Source organism: Mya arenaria, chromosome 15 (genome assembly GCF_026914265.1).
Source record: "Mya arenaria isolate MELC-2E11 chromosome 15, ASM2691426v1".
In the NCBI taxonomy this organism is placed as follows: domain Eukaryota; kingdom Metazoa; phylum Mollusca; class Bivalvia; order Myida; family Myidae; genus Mya; species Mya arenaria.
The window spans coordinates 27169882-27185787 of NC_069136.1; the positions used below are offsets into that span (position 1 = coordinate 27169882).

At 35.6% G+C, this 15906-nt stretch overlaps 1 protein-coding gene across 1 annotated transcript; it reads right to left on the bottom strand.

Moving 5' to 3' along the window:
* Positions 1-7400: 7400 nt before the first annotated feature.
* Positions 7401-14343, bottom strand: LOC128220614 (paired box protein Pax-6-like). The gene is made up of 4 exons (XM_052929081.1): positions 14113-14343; positions 11616-11739; positions 8666-8777; positions 7401-8508 (listed from the first exon to the last, which is right to left on the bottom strand). Exons 1-4 carry the CDS (start codon positions 14154-14156, stop codon positions 8261-8263), a joined length of 528 nt encoding a protein of 175 aa, XP_052785041.1. The 5' UTR covers positions 14157-14343; the 3' UTR covers positions 7401-8260.
* Positions 14344-15906: the final 1563 nt, after the last annotated feature.

Below are 15906 nucleotides of genomic sequence, written 5' to 3' on the forward strand. Positions count from 1 at the left end.
ATGAATACATGCTTAAATAAATAAATACAGATTAATGAATAGATAAATGGATTAATATAAATAAGCAACATGTCATTCAATATATTATGAAGAAGGATTTAAAATGTCATTCAAAAATAAGGTTGGAAGCCTTTATATGTGCAGTTTTTAACAGCCTTGCCCTTTGGCACGGAACACTCTGACACGTCATGGCGTCATAAAGTAGAAATGCAATTTATTTCTCGTATAGAAAGATTCTTTTATTCCTCAAAAAGTGAAGAGATGAACGTATATACTCACATTTACAATAGTATAGGAAGTAAATACACATTCATGCATGTTGTCACATCATTCAACAAGTTTAACCAACCGATAATATAAATTTGGAAGTATCAGTTTATTATCATACAATAAATAAAGTGAATTCACAAATAACTTTCTAAACACTACGAAGTTTTAAACAAAATAAGGATTTCAAGGCAGATTATAGGGATTAATAAAGAACAAAAACAAATGCATTTAAGTCTACGTCCGGTGTTCATCCTATATACAAGAGACATGTACTTCATCCTAGTCCAACACGAAAGGCTAAAATAAGTTGTGAGTGGAGTGTTTTGACCAATACCAAGCTTAATGGCAATCGATTGAAGCTAGGTGTTTAGCCTTTTTGGATATTCTTTATGTAAATTGAGAAAGCGCCAATATCTTATGAAAACAGTTTTAATGATTACTTTGATTAGATTGTATACACAAAATGTCTTAAAGAGGCTAAATATGTACATGTGTTACCGAACGATGTCTAACCCAATTTGTCTTTGTCACCATTGGTTTGTTTGGTGTTCCCTAAAAATAAAACACTTGGGTTGTAAATAAATGTACTATTTAGAGACCATATTCCTTTCTACTGAGGCGGTGAGAAGTTTTCTTTGACCAGCACAGATTCCTGTCCTTGAATATTCTCAAGAGCTTCAGCAGCCATGCTGGGAATTAAAAACAAAACATTGTGTTTTTACAGGAAGTTTGAATGTAGTTATGTGTTGTACCTGGCGTTTGCAGACCATTAAGTTCTTAACGACTACAAGGCTATTTGCTTACATTCATATCCAAAGCTTGTAAGTTGTCAAAACAAGACCAAATGTGTGTGTAACTGGGCATTTAATATAAATGCCATAAAATATATTTATACATCGGTCGTACGAAATTTATGGAAAGAAAAGGCAATACTGTTAACTTAACAGGCACACTTTTGATCCCATTTGTCTTGAAAAATTAAGTAATTTGATGTAAACACTGAATGACTAAAACGAATGAATGAATGAACAAACGAAAGTATGACGAACAAACTACAAACTAGCAAGGGGACGAACGAACGAACGAACGAACGAATGAATGAATGAATTAATGAATGTTGGTGTGTGTTTTGCAATCAGTTTCATTGATTATCTAGCCTAGTTAAAAAAGTATAGACTCACATGGTTCTGTACTTCTGTATTTTAAAATCCACATAATATATACATAAGATTTCCATGAGAAACTGCTTCATTTGGACATCAAAAACACTCTTTGGAAAACCAACTGAGTGTGACAACTTTGTTAGTTGATTACAGTATCCGTCAACCATTTGGTCTCTGATAAAATAATCTGTGGTCGTACCTACAAGAAATGGTGACAAACAAATTCCATATATAGAAATACAATATTGATGACCGTGTTCACCTTTTGTCAAATACATCTGTAAGTTTCAAGCAGTACGAAAACAATATTATTAGGTATAGAGCGTATCTGCATTTGACTTGAAGTACTTAGGAACACAAACAATATTGTGAATATGTACAAAAAAAGCAAACGTTTTTTCGAGAAGTCCTCATTTGAATCGCATTTTAATCGTGTTAAATAAAACAAAAACAAAACAAAAACCTGTCTTTTCATATAAATAACTTTTCATAAAAGAATGTGTTTTAAACCATGATGGTGATGATGATGATGATGATGATGATGATGATGATGATGATGATGATGATGATGATGAAATTAAATTGTATTAAAGTGTATTTTTTACAGATGTTTCCTTCCTTATATCTTCAGATCCAGACGCTCCATTGTCAACCCTGGACAAGGTGAATTTCTTCGGCATTGTCATCTTCCTCTACTCAACTTTCATCGTGGCCGTCGTCTTAACTGTTTCATACAACTCCTAGATAAACGTCTGAACAGACGAGTGGACTTGATAGTACCCGACAATAAATACATTTTGACCTGACTTGCTCACAACTATAACATTTATTTAATGATATTTTATTAATGCCGCACGTCAGGGACCATGATTTACGAACAGTTTCATGTTCATGTCTGGACTGAGACTCAAAAAAGCAATATGATTAAAATACAAAGAATCATCTTTATTCAGTTCGTTTGTTAAGTGAATTATGGTACAATTTTGAACAGTTATAAAGTTCAGTAAATTTCATCATCAGAACTCAACTAGAAGTGAAGTTTCAGTCTAAACCGAGGATCCGTTATGAAAACCAGGACCGCCCACGGGCTCCCCGACTAGACTTATTAAAGATGCACTCTTACTCCCAAATTAGATTCAACACAATTTAACAATACAATTGTTTAAATATACCAAAAAGGAGGAATAATGTCGAAAACAAAGGTTCTTATGAAGAATACCGAGTTTAATTTGAAAGAAAGGTGCACAAAACACGGTATTTCTACCTTTTGAGACGATAGTAGATAACAGTAAATATTTTAGCACTCACCAATCATTTAATATTTTTTGCGTTTTAAGCTTTTATATTCAACGTTACAATCTTGTTATCAGTAATTCATATTTTCCATAAATGAATTATTTAGTAAATAGTTAAAGGTTCATCACTCAAAATTTATATTTGTCATACATGTGTATGTATTGATTTTGAATAAGAGTGTCACTCCACTGTTTATTCTTGAGAGGGTGAAAAAATCACTCGGCAACTATCTTTATTTTCTAAATTTAAGGCCGTTGACTGTTACTAAGTCATAAAGCCCTAGCGAAGACAATGTTGTGTCGGAGCGATTCTGTGACGAATGCCTGTGTTGGATACGTTGCAGGACAAGGCAAGCAATACTGCAGACAATTTCAAAATTAAGCTACATACAAGCCCTTGAGTTAAGATTACGCTAACAGTCGCTAACGCTAGCTACCTAGGAAGTGTATTCACTACAAATTTGAGTTTAAATTTTGAGACTCAGACTCAGAAAAGCATTTTTTTTTAAATATATTATAGAAACGAATAGGATAGCAAAGGCTGTATCTGTCAAAAATAATATGTTCTACCATCAAGCACAGGTCTTTTGTCAAAATAAAATGTAAGTAGCAGTTTAGATATTTGGACTCATTTTAGAGTTTAGTTTTTTGAGCCCGAATTGAAAGCCTAGACATATGAGCTGCACTCTCACAAATTTACCATTTTTACAACTTTTCTATATTTTGTCTTGGAAAGAGCAACTTTGTGCGTATATATCTGCAAACCAATGTTTTAAAATTGCTGACAAAATATCAGATCGTAGATTTTCATATTTCCGTTCGAAAGTGTTTTATGGCATGAACCGTAACTTACGGTTTAAGAAAAATGCACAAAACATCAATTTTTGAACTTAAATATAAAAATCGCGATCTTATTTTTTGTCAGCAGTCTTACTTAACTGGTTTCCATGAATTTTCGCAAAAATTTGGTATTTCCAAGACAAAAAATAAAAAAGTTGTGAAAACGTTCAATCTGTAAAAGTGCAGCTTTAAGACGTTGGTGAATATTATGTTTTGTTTTGTACCTGTTGCCTTGCCTTGCATGGACTGTAAGTGGGGAATCAAATCGCAAAACGATAGCCACAAAAACACTTTAGTAAGCCTTTAAGGACCTGCCAATGTTTTGGCACCAAAATGACTTGTTGTCATTGTAAAAAAGTGCTTTTTACAATACATGGATAGTTCCTAGCAGAACTTGGGGCATGTCAGGTAAAGGGCGATCCCATGGGCCGTTGCTTCATCTGTGTATTTTGAATGTTACATTTACTAACACGTTTGTTTGTAGTACAGGTAGATGAAATAAGTATTGTGATAATGCTCAATTTCGTGTTGTATATCCTATTTTCTGTGTATAACCCATCTACTTCCTGTTTCAAAATTAGCTTCGATTTGACCCGAGGCGACCCCAACGAGACGGGCCTATGACAGGCACGCGGTCTGGGACCACTGTGAACAGTGAGACCCACTTCGATCGCATCCAGACGGCTCAAGGCCGCTGGTTCAATTTAGAGATAGCTATTGATCGAATCAAGAATAGCATGCGTGTCCAGCTGTTTCAAATTTACATCGATGACAAATGGCAATGGCATGAAGCTAATTTACAAAAAATAGCCGCTGACAGGGTGCATTTAACTTGCAAATGTAATGAAGTGTATACAAAGGAGTCGCATTACGATCATAAACATGTTATCAACAGATGAACACTCCTTCAACGTCATGTGTGGATTACATGACTACCTTCGTGTCGAGTCCAGCGCTCTAACAGTAGTACAAACACCATGGAGCTGACATTCCATTAAGAGTGAACATGTTTGCGACCGACAAAAAAGTCAACATCAGATTATTCAAATCCTGGACTAAATGTACTGTTATCTGCTAACCTTTTTCGCATTTTGACTGTCCTTCAAAGGATATATAACGGATATAATAGCATTTTACATTAGTCCGAGTTCTGGGGTTTCATTGTTAGTTTGAAGAAAAATATGATTTTAAACCCAGCCTACGACTGTTAACCGGTCGAGGATGACCGCCTAGAGGCAAACGTTATGACTGCTGCTATCGGATCTGTGCCATCATTTCGTGTTTATCGTATTGTACTTGTTTTGAAAGTATCCGGCTTAAATCGTCTCTCACCGTTATGCCAGTATGGGTCAAAGCGATTACATTACTCATAAACGAAATCATTGAAATATTCGTAGAACTATGTGTTGGCAGGTAGGGTATGACCTCTTTTATATGAATGCCGATTTAGGACAGAGCAATTACATTACTCATCAACCAATCATTAAAATATTAACTGAACTATGTGTTGGCAGGATGATTGAGAATGATTGTCGGACCTCTTTTATATGAATGCCGATAATTATGTCAAAGCGATTACATTACTCATGGACAAAACCATGAAAGCTTTCACAGAACTATGAATTGGCAGGAAGGTTAACATGCTTGCCTGACCTCTTTCTGTGAACGCCAATATAGGCCAAAGCAATGTTCTTATCCATGAACATAATCATTAAAACATTCACAGAGCTATGGATTGGCAAAAAGGGGATGCCTGATTGTCCGACTGTTTTTAAAGCTGCCCTCTCATAGATTAAACGTTTTATAAGACTGCTGACAAAAAAAATGATCGCAGATTTTTATGTTTAAGTTCAATAATTGATGTTTTATGCATTTTTTTAAACCGTTAGTAACGCTTTTAGCCACAAAATATTAATTTTGGGACGGAACTATTAAAATCTGCGATCTGATCCTTTGTCAGCAGTATTTCATCACTGGTTTGCAGATATATCTGCAAAAAATGGCTCATCCCAATACAAAAATTGAAAAAAGTTGTCAATGCGGCAAAGCGGTGAATCTGTGAGATTGCATCATTAAATCAAGAAATTCTATATTACACTCTGTTAAACGCCCCCTTCATGATAAGTGAAAGAATGAGTTCGAAATTTTCGTGTGTTTTGCCAAATTACTTTGGCAAACATGGTGGTCGTGGTGACGTTACCTCAGTGATAGGCATTTGTGCCAGCTGGTCTGGTACACTGCTTACTGAAATGTACTATTGAATGATGGTATTGTATGATAAAAAACAAACACTAAAAAGGCAAGTAAATATTCTTTGTTTAAAACTGGATAAGTTAGCCATATACCATCTTTTGGCTAATTTGCATTGAAAAGTTATTTGATTGGTCAGCAGTAAATATTGTTTAAATATTGACCAATAAATAAACATTATAAGGGCTAACTTTGACCAAACCAAATTATTAACCAGTGATATACATTTTTGGCTGCAGACATTATGGAACTTGGTCAAATTGATGATGTCTTTTAAAATATGTCAGGTATGAAAATGGTTGCCCAATAGTTTATTTTAAAATAAACTAGCTCTACTTGGGTAGAATGCAGTTGGTTCGTTTATAACCCAATGGTTAAAAAAATCAAACCCCCATATTTCACTTTTTTCTATTAGGCCTAAAAAAAAATTGTTTGGTTAGGGTTACATCCATTTCAAAAATAGGTAGGGTAGGTAGGCTTTTTTATTTTTATTTTTTTATTAGGCTTTATATAAGAATGTCAAACCAAATATATTTATTTTTAGGCCTTATCGTCAAATTACTCGCCATGACAGTTACTATTTTATTTTGCTTCAAAAATGACTAATTTTCGTCTATAGTCCAATTGCTGAATTGTTTGAAAACAAAGTTGCCAGAAGTCGTCGTTACATCCTAGTCTCCAGCCATCTTGGGAGGAATGCTTCTTTAGGTAGATGTCACCATTGCGTCATAATTATGTACTTCCGTTGTGTGGAAAATTCTCAATAAAAAAATACTGTTTTTATGACTGTTAGACATGTTTTCACATGCTCAATACACTGTAAATCAAAACTTTCATTATTCCTGAAACTTGTATACCTTGACTATCTATTATTGCGTGATTTATCATTTAGAATAGAGATTTAAGCATAAACTGCTGCCCTATAGTTGAAAGGTCATTTTGGAAGAACTGTCATGTGGAGAGATTTTTCTTAGGAATTACTTGACCCCCCCCCCCCTTTTTATTGGCTTAAAAGGTAACTTAAAGCTTGTACTTTAACAATATATATGTTTATCATAGTCTGCATTCGCTCGAAATGCCTTTAAATGATGTCTAAAAATAATCATTTCACATTGAATTATAGAGGAAATGACAATGGTGGTGTGTAACCTTTAACCATCTCTGTGCCAAGGGCCTAATTTGGGACTATTTTTGTATACTACGTTGAGTGTCACGTGTCTATTTAGGGCCTATTTTGGTTGGGCCATTTAAGTTTCAAATATCAGCTCAAGTAGTCTTGAACGTTCGCTTTTACATAATATAACAGAATATACCGACATTGTCATGATGAGGTGCGCGATATGAGACTTTCGTAGCTCTTCTGTGCTCAAAATAGATACAATAATTCTCAGCTTTGCTAATGACGCAGTACAAAAAAAGCTAAAACCAATCCCAATCACACATTTATATATCATCTTCTGTTAAAAGTACGCATTGTTATCCTCACAAATATCAAACACGTAAATGATATTTGCTCATGAGGAGTAAAAATACAATTATGTAACGTTTTTTTCTGCTATAAATATTCCTTTCATAGATAAACAACTCTGGAAAGTACGACTTCACATGAAAACATTCTATTTTCGACAGACTACGAAAATGCAATGTATCCACACCGGCATAATTATTTTAAAGCTGCACTCTCACAGATTGAACGTTTTAACAACTTTGTTATTTTTTGTCTTGGAGCGAGCCAATTTTTGCGAAAACGCATGGAAACCAGTGATATAAGACTGCTGACAAATAATCAGATAGCAAATTTTCATATCAAAGTTTAAAATTTGATGTTCTATGCATTTTTCTTAAACAGTTAGTAACGCTTTTATCTACAAAACATTAAATTTCGAACGAACATATTCAAGTATCCGATCTGATCTGTTGTCCGCAGTCTTACATTACTAGTTTGCAGATATTAACGCAAAAATTGGCTCGTTCCAAAACAACAAAAAAGTTGTCAAAACGGTAAATCTGTGTAAGTGCAGCTTTCAAGCCTTTGATCTATAATAAAACGTTAGTTTGGTGATCAATTAACATTAATAAAAGTTATTCTAGCTACATCACATGATGTAATTCTGGTAATAGTTGAAGATTATTTCTGACGTTTCTTTGTGTCAACCAACATTGGACAAATATGTTCTATTTTTATTTTTCAGCTGAAGAGGTTCTTGAGTTACAAAAAAGGAGTTCTATTTTTCAGCTGAATAGGTTATTAAGCTACACAAATGAGTTCTATTGTTCAACATTTAGAGGAGGAATATGATTTCTTGGCGTGGCATGAAGCAGAATTCGTCGTTCAAATTATCCTTTATTAGAATACAGTGAAAGGACATTCACATTATGTTACGTGCTGCTCCAAAAGTACATTATCCGTACTGCATTGTCTGTAATGAAATTTGCAGTCTTTCAAGTAACTTGTTTCCCATTTTCATTCTCTCCACCTATGCTTGCCTTCAATCCGTCATTCGGTATTTGGGGATACACATTTATTAGTGGAACTGCCGGGAACCAGATTATATCACGTGGATAATTTGTAACTCTCATGTGATTAAACATGGCTGACGTGTATGGATGGTTCCATGTTGAAAACGGCATGTACGGGGGTTTGTCCTCACTTTTTACTCTGTCCGGAATATCACAAGACTGGCGCACACCTAAAAAGGAATGCAAGAAAATGTGGACAATAAACGACTTCCTTAAAAATCGAATCAAACGAAACAATATGTTTAATGTAGATAAAAAAGGTTCATCGATATCGCTAAAACGAGTACAAACAGAAAAGAAGTTTCACTGAGAACAAAGGATACATACAACTATTTATGTTATCCATCTTTTTGTCATCTCCTCTTAGTGCTTCTTGGTTAAACACAAATCTTGGCGGAAGGCCTTTCCTCCATTTCGCTCTTCTGTTTTGGAACCAGATCTGTAAAAAGTAGATTATTGGAAGTTTACTGTAAAGTGTTGATTTTACTGCGATGGTTTAATATTCGCAATTTTTACGCATCCGTCAAGTCACAAACTTAAAACCTATGGAAATATGTGATTACCGGTGTTTGCCGTTGATAAAAAATAATGAGTTCCAACATTACGAAATTTGCCAAAACCAAACATGCAAGCCAATAATCTCGTGAAATTAAAATGTTTGTAAGAGATCGTAAATGATTGCTAATCAAATCTTCATTGACTAATGTTTTAAACCAAATAACATGTATAAAAACCCCAATATGAATTCGATTAATATATGAATTCCCGCGGCTTCATTGCTATCAATTTCAAGGCGCTGTATTCAGTCAGCACTTTTGATTTCACTTAAATTTAAGATTTTTGGGTGTGTAAGCTTATTTATACTCGCACTCGTTAAGATTGTTAGTCATTTTAGTTTTTTTGGAGCATAGTGCACAGACAGAATGTAACCCTGGTTAGAGCTACCCTGGTTCTCTAACGTGCACCAGTGTATAGCACTGTCACACGGGACCCCCATCTAACGTCCCTTCCGGAAGACGACTAGTATTTTTAGTGATGCGACGGGGAATCGAGCTTGCGACCCCTGGATTGATAGTCAAGTGTGTTACCACTAGACCACGGATCCGCCACAAATAGAAACCATCAGGTGTTTTGATTGTACAGTAAAGATAACTGACCAATGGCTGAATGGAACCACTGAGGCGTGTCTATGTACAGAAATTCCAACCTTTTTGAGTATTGAATTTTGTCTATTTAAACAAACAATTAACGTAAAAAGGAAATTTAAAATCTTTAAAGACAAGTTTAGAAATACTTTGTCTAAGTATAGGACATCATCACATGAACATGGTCGATACATAAATTTACCAAGACCTTTAAGATTTTGTAACAATTATAATAAAAGAATGATTGAAAGTGAATACCACCTTTTATTGAAAAAAAAAATGCGTTTCTGGGCCCGGTATGATAGTATTGTTCGAGACCATGGTTACTGACTGAAATAATGAGCGACAGTATTTAGACGAATGTACTAGACTTATGCTTCAAGGTGTTGTATTGCTGTGTTCATGAATTGTTCTGTCAATAGCAGACAAAACATTGCAATAACAATACCATTACGTCAAAGTGCCAGATACACTCGTTAATTACATCACGATTTTCACGAAATTGGAGGACATACTCGATTATAGACCGACCGTGAACCTAAGTGTGGAAAATCAAAATAATTGCGAAATTGTGGTACAATTATTTTGAGAAATTCCTGGAAGATATTGTGTAAAGATACGAATGAATGTTCGGCTTGTTGTTAAAGTTAAAGTTATGCACCAGTCAATTGTAACCACGGCCACCCCCCCCCCCCAGGTCCGGGGAATAGCGGGGACTTTGACTTTCGGTCCAGCCAAGCCCGGGCAAAGTCCCCGCCTTGCGGGGTAGAAATGCCCCCGCACCCAAGGGGTAAGCCCGCTATATTTGGCGGGAAGACAAAACCACCGCATTCACCCGCCACTGCGAGGCCACCTGGAAGGTAAATACACGGCCCATTTCCCCGGCTATCCCCGGTATATCCCCGGACCTGGGGGGGGGACGTGGTTACAATTGACTGGTGCATTAACAAAGTTAACAACGTTGTTAACGTTATTGTTTATACCTTTCATATATATTCTGCTTAATTTACACACTTGTATAATGCGACAAGCTTTGAGACAGCTGTTTCAGCTGTACATGTTTCATTTAGACATATGATAACATCATCAACTAGTTCACGTTTTAAAGTTAACAATCATATCATTTATCACGTTGTTAACTTTAACAGTGTTCGAAACAATCGGCCTATTGTTTTATTAATTATAATGTTTAGAAGATGAACATCGTGAAGGTTTTTAAAGTTGTCATAAATAAAGGAAAGAAAGACAATTTTATATATATTCATGGTAAAACGTTGAACATGAATTCCAAATTTTCTGCAATCTTATGCACTGTTTAAACGAAGCGAGACCTGTATTAGCTTTACGCGGTCTTCTCAATCGTGTGTGGAATACTTCGTTCAATTATGCATTTTTTATGTCTATTTTTGTGTATATAATTATTCAGTGTATTCGCTGGCTCATGCATAATGTTTCAATATTCTCACGTTTACAAATTATTTAGATTTTAATCCTACTGTTAAAAGGGACTGGCTCATTTTTTAAAAAATGTATTTTTTTATGGCAAAAAAGTGTGGCACATCATTGAAATTTTTATAAATAAGTTATTGACGGCTGGAACCCTTCAACAAGTATTGATATTACTCAAATGTCGTCTTTAAAGTCCACGATTTTGAAAAGCGGTAGTTACGCTATTCAAGAAAAGGCTTGAAGGTTAAATTATCACTCACGTTATCATGGTTATGGGCGAGCGATTTTGTTTACAGTTAACATTTCTTTTTCTTGACTGTACCGGCGTAAGTTCCTTCCCCAATCAAACCGGTTTTTATTATTTAAGTGAATTATTTTCTAAAATTGCCGAATCAAAGAGTAAAATAATTATAATAATATAATATATAATATTGCTTTCAGATACATTACTTCGAAAAATATGTCAAAAAAACATGAGCTAGGCCCTTTAAACTTTTCCAATGGTGCGGTTTTATACCTTAGCCATATACACAATATTTTTATCATCAAATTAGGGTAAGAATGCTTTATAAAGGTAAATGAACACGTTAATCCAGAAAGCAGAAATCCAGAAGTCATGGCTTGGGCAATTATAATATTTTATCAACATAAGCATGCATTATTCGACCAATTCCATCATTCACCTGTACTCGAGTTTCCTCTAAACCTAGACGCTTAGCAAGCTCCTCTCTGACACTGACTTCCGGATAGGGTGCGCTTCGAAATGCAGCTTCCATGGCAACGAGCTGTTCGCTCGTGAATGTGGTCCTAAAATTGAAGTAAAAATAATTTTAAAAAGGTCAAAAGTTTTTTCTTTAATAGCCTACCTTTACAAATCATGTACAATTTTGAAATGTGCTTTTTTAAACGTTGTAAGATTATCAAGACCTTTGAAAGTATACAGTACATGTTGTAACTACTGCGTCATCTACCACCCGAGTGTTCGATATTATACACTACGAGTGCGAATCAAGAGCAATTAGTAACTTAATTTTATTTTCAATCACGATGGGTTGATATAGGAACATGTTCTGTATTTATTGTACGGCTTATCGTCCGAAAACAAAGCAAAAAGAAGACGGCATTAAGATAAGGATGCGAAACATGACGTGTACGCGAACCAGTAGATACACGTACATATATAAGTTGCAATTAGATTTAAATGTCGTTTTCAAAATGTCTCTGTAAACTTGTAGACTCTGCTTTCGCGTAATACACATAGATGGATGACGTAGTGCACATAAAGAAGTCCACAAGTTCGAGGGACCGTACAAGTAACCTCGTAAATTTTACTCTTTCTTGTTTCTCTCAACGTTTTTTGAGACATGTTCAAGAGTGAATAGTAGATAGAATTGCATTATCCAGACTTCGATTTTGTTCACACTCTCTGGAAATCGAGGTTTGTAGATGTAATGATATAACACGTATGAATCGTAAATGCAAACTACAGTCGAGCCCTGCTGGCTCGAACTCGCATGGCTCGAATTCCTCTTTGGCTCGAACTGGATGTACCGATTACTTTGAACTGAAGTAAAGCATTCCCGCTTGGCTCGAGTTTTTCGAGGCTCGAGGTATTCGCGCCGGTCCCTGTGAGTTCGAGCCAACGAGGTTCGACTGTATGTATTATTAGTATGGTTGAATCGGAATACTATAAGGATCTATCATGTGTTTCCGGTACGGATAGCAAAATCCGACCCGAGGGCACGTGCGTAAGCCGGTAACGAGGCTTGCCGAGTTACCGGCCACGCAGCGTGCCCGAGGGTCGGATTTTCTATCCGTACCCGAAACTCATGATTGATATTTTTTCTTGCATATCTTAATTTATCAATTTGTGGAAAAAATGACATAGAAAACGAATTTTTGTACAATTACACCAAAAAGCGCGTGCAACGTTGTTTATTGACGTCATAGAGCGCAGTAATTGTAAATAACTAAAAATAGCGTTTTTTGACGATAATATATTTTCAATTTTAATTAAAAGTCTTGCAAACATATATATTTGATTGCGCTTTATTGAAATGGCATAATATATTTTTCATAAACCATACAATAAAAGAAATAAGAAGTGGCGCGTTGTTGCGCGTGACTCATCTTACATGGGGTATGTAAGATGGGTTTTTCCAGCACTGGTTACATGACCGGAAACACACGTCCGGTATGCAAGAACACTTTTTACTATACTGTCATTTTTACTCCGACATACGTCTACAATAGAATGTTTCAGGATCATGGAATACACTGACTAATGTCATCAATCACCTTGAATGTCAATGACAATGGATTGCAACTAATTGCACACAATCAAAAATATCCCAAAACCGAAAATGCTTGAATGTGTAAACGCCTCAAACTGTTTTATCAACGAAATTAACATTTGCATATTCAGTGTATGTATACCCCGTGATAAATTATGTCATAAATGCTACGTCGGAAGGCAATATTTTGCTTCGATTGAAGACTTTAAACAAAGATAACTTTCCTATTTTTTGACCAAAGTAAATGAAACATAGCGCAGTCTATGCCACTTACGGAGCCCCGCATTCGGTCTTTTACCAAAATTTGATTGAGAGTTTAGTTTCTTAAAACACTTCGACAAATCTTTTCACAATACGGCCGTCTGATGGAGCACTGTCAAAACATTGTTTGTCGAAGTGTTTGGTGAAACTAATCACCTTATCAAACTTTGGTAATTAAACGAAGGCGGGGCTCTTTAAGCGGCATAGACTGCCCTTTGTTTCATTTAAAATGGTGTAGTAAAAGAAAAGTTATCTTTGATTTAAGTCTTCATTTTAAGCAAAATATTGCCTTTTGACGTAGCATATATGACGTAATTTATCACGTGGTATACACACACTGCTATTTTAAGACGAACTGCTTAAGACGAAACCATTGGCTATACCGGATCTGACAGAATGACTAAAAGTTAAAAGTTATTCCATGTGTATGTGTAACAGTCTAGTATTATAGCCATTGTCATAAAATTTATTAGTTAATATGTTACCGCACAAGTACATATTATTTGTATTTGTCACCACTGTGCACTTTATGCCTCATGGACTCTACGACCTTCTGGTTTATTATAAATAAAACTTGAAACTTGAAACTTATTATATATTATAAAATTGAACGTAAACGGCTTACCTGTGTCTGACTGTTAGACCTTTGTTGAGTTTAACAGGAGGCATCCTTTATAATTTCCAGAGATGTTCCTGTCGTGTCAATGCTTTTTGTTGCTTCAAAGCTTTAACTCAATTCGTAACGCTGATTTGAGGATATAAGTAAACGCCTTAATTGGGCTCCGTTTATACACAAAAAGAAACAAAATATATACAAAATAATTCATAAAATTTCAAAACCAATGTCTAAAATGCATCTCACTGAAACATGGAAACTCATCTAAATGGTGCTTTCAGGATTTTATCATCAGAATTATTCCCTTAAATGCCAGTTCTAATAGTTATGCTCGGTAGCTCATTTATTTAGATCAAACGAAATTGCAAATAATCATACAATTAAGCGCAATCATCATAAAATTCCTCCGGCCATTATTTCCAGCACAACATTGCATCGTTTTGTACCCTGATAATAATTCATTATTATCTGCATTCATTTTGAGAGATATGCGGGTTGCTAATTTTGAAAAAAAAATCACCTTGTCATCAGCACTGAGTTCAGTTAAAGCTTACAGTCACTCACATTAGCTAACTGTTTTGATGTGTTTCCCTGTTGCATCGCAGCGCAAACGATACAAGAGGGGGACCAAATCACAAACGTTAACCGAAAACACATTGACGGCTTTGCCGTCGAACTCCTTTGTCTCGAATTCGTCATGGCTCGAACTGGATGTAAAGGACCGATTTCTTTATACTGAAGGTAAGCATTCCCGCTTGGCTCGAATTTTCCGAGGCTCGAAGTATTTTCACCGGTCCCTGCGAGTTCGTGCCAACGGTGTTTGACTGTAATTACAATTAATTTGCAGTTTTGAATCTCATTTCAGACTAAAGATGTAAGTGAATATGGGCTGCTCAAGCCTAAAAAAATACATTTGGTTCGGGTTACCCGACCCTACCTACGAAATAGGCGCAGACCGTTCCGTTTTATAGTCAGTTTGAAAACAATTTAATTATATATATACTGTATTGAATATGTATTGAATACTGTATACAGAAGATTACTTTAACACCATTATCCAATGATGAAAAAAACATTCCTATATAAAGCCTTATAAAAAATAAAAATAAAAAAAATAAAAAGCCTACCTACCCTACCTATTTTTGAAAAAGATTTAACCCTAACCAAATCAAGTCCATCAGATATATCTTGAATGAAAATATTCACAATCTAACATGGACTAAAAGGGAACAATTATGTACCAAGGCAGTGTATGCCACAAGAACATTAAAGGCGCACAATAGTTTTGATGTATATAAGTTTGAATGCATTTTTTTGTTTAACTCATTTGACTATATTGATAAAAACAAATACAAGCATATGCTAAAAAGACCGTTTCATTTTGTCTTACCTTTATTGATGTTTTTGTTTAGTTTCTTGCTAAGTGGCCAGTTAAAAAGGCACCAAAATATCGGTTGTATTTTCATATATGTACCTTAATCCTATTTTTATGTTTGCTGCGAATCTCTCAATTGTCTGTAGAACGCCAAAATTCAACTCACACGAGCGCACGCAAGGGCGCGCGCGCGCTGGCACACACACGCATGCACGCCCGCAGACGCGCACACACGAGCACGCGCGCACACATACACACACACACACACACATACACACGCACACACACACACGCGCATGCATGCTTTTTCGCACGCACGCACGGACACACAAACAAGCACAAACAAACAGTCACATTTACACACGCACGCACGTGCGTGGCACGCACGCACACGCACACGCACACGCAAACGCACACACACACACACA

Excerpts from the sequence above, each read along its gene's own strand:
- LOC128220614 (XM_052929081.1), bottom strand. The coding sequence starts at position 14,156 with ATGCCTCCTGTTAAACTCAACAAAGGTCTAACAGTCAGACACAG. Across the intron at positions 11,740-14,112 it reads GGTCTAACAGTCAGACACAG|GACCACATTCACGAGCGAAC; the intron begins GTAAGCCGTTTA and ends CTTCAATTTTAG. Across the intron at positions 8,778-11,615 it reads TAGAGGAAACTCGAGTACAG|ATCTGGTTCCAAAACAGAAG; the intron begins GTGAATGATGGA and ends TACTTTTTACAG.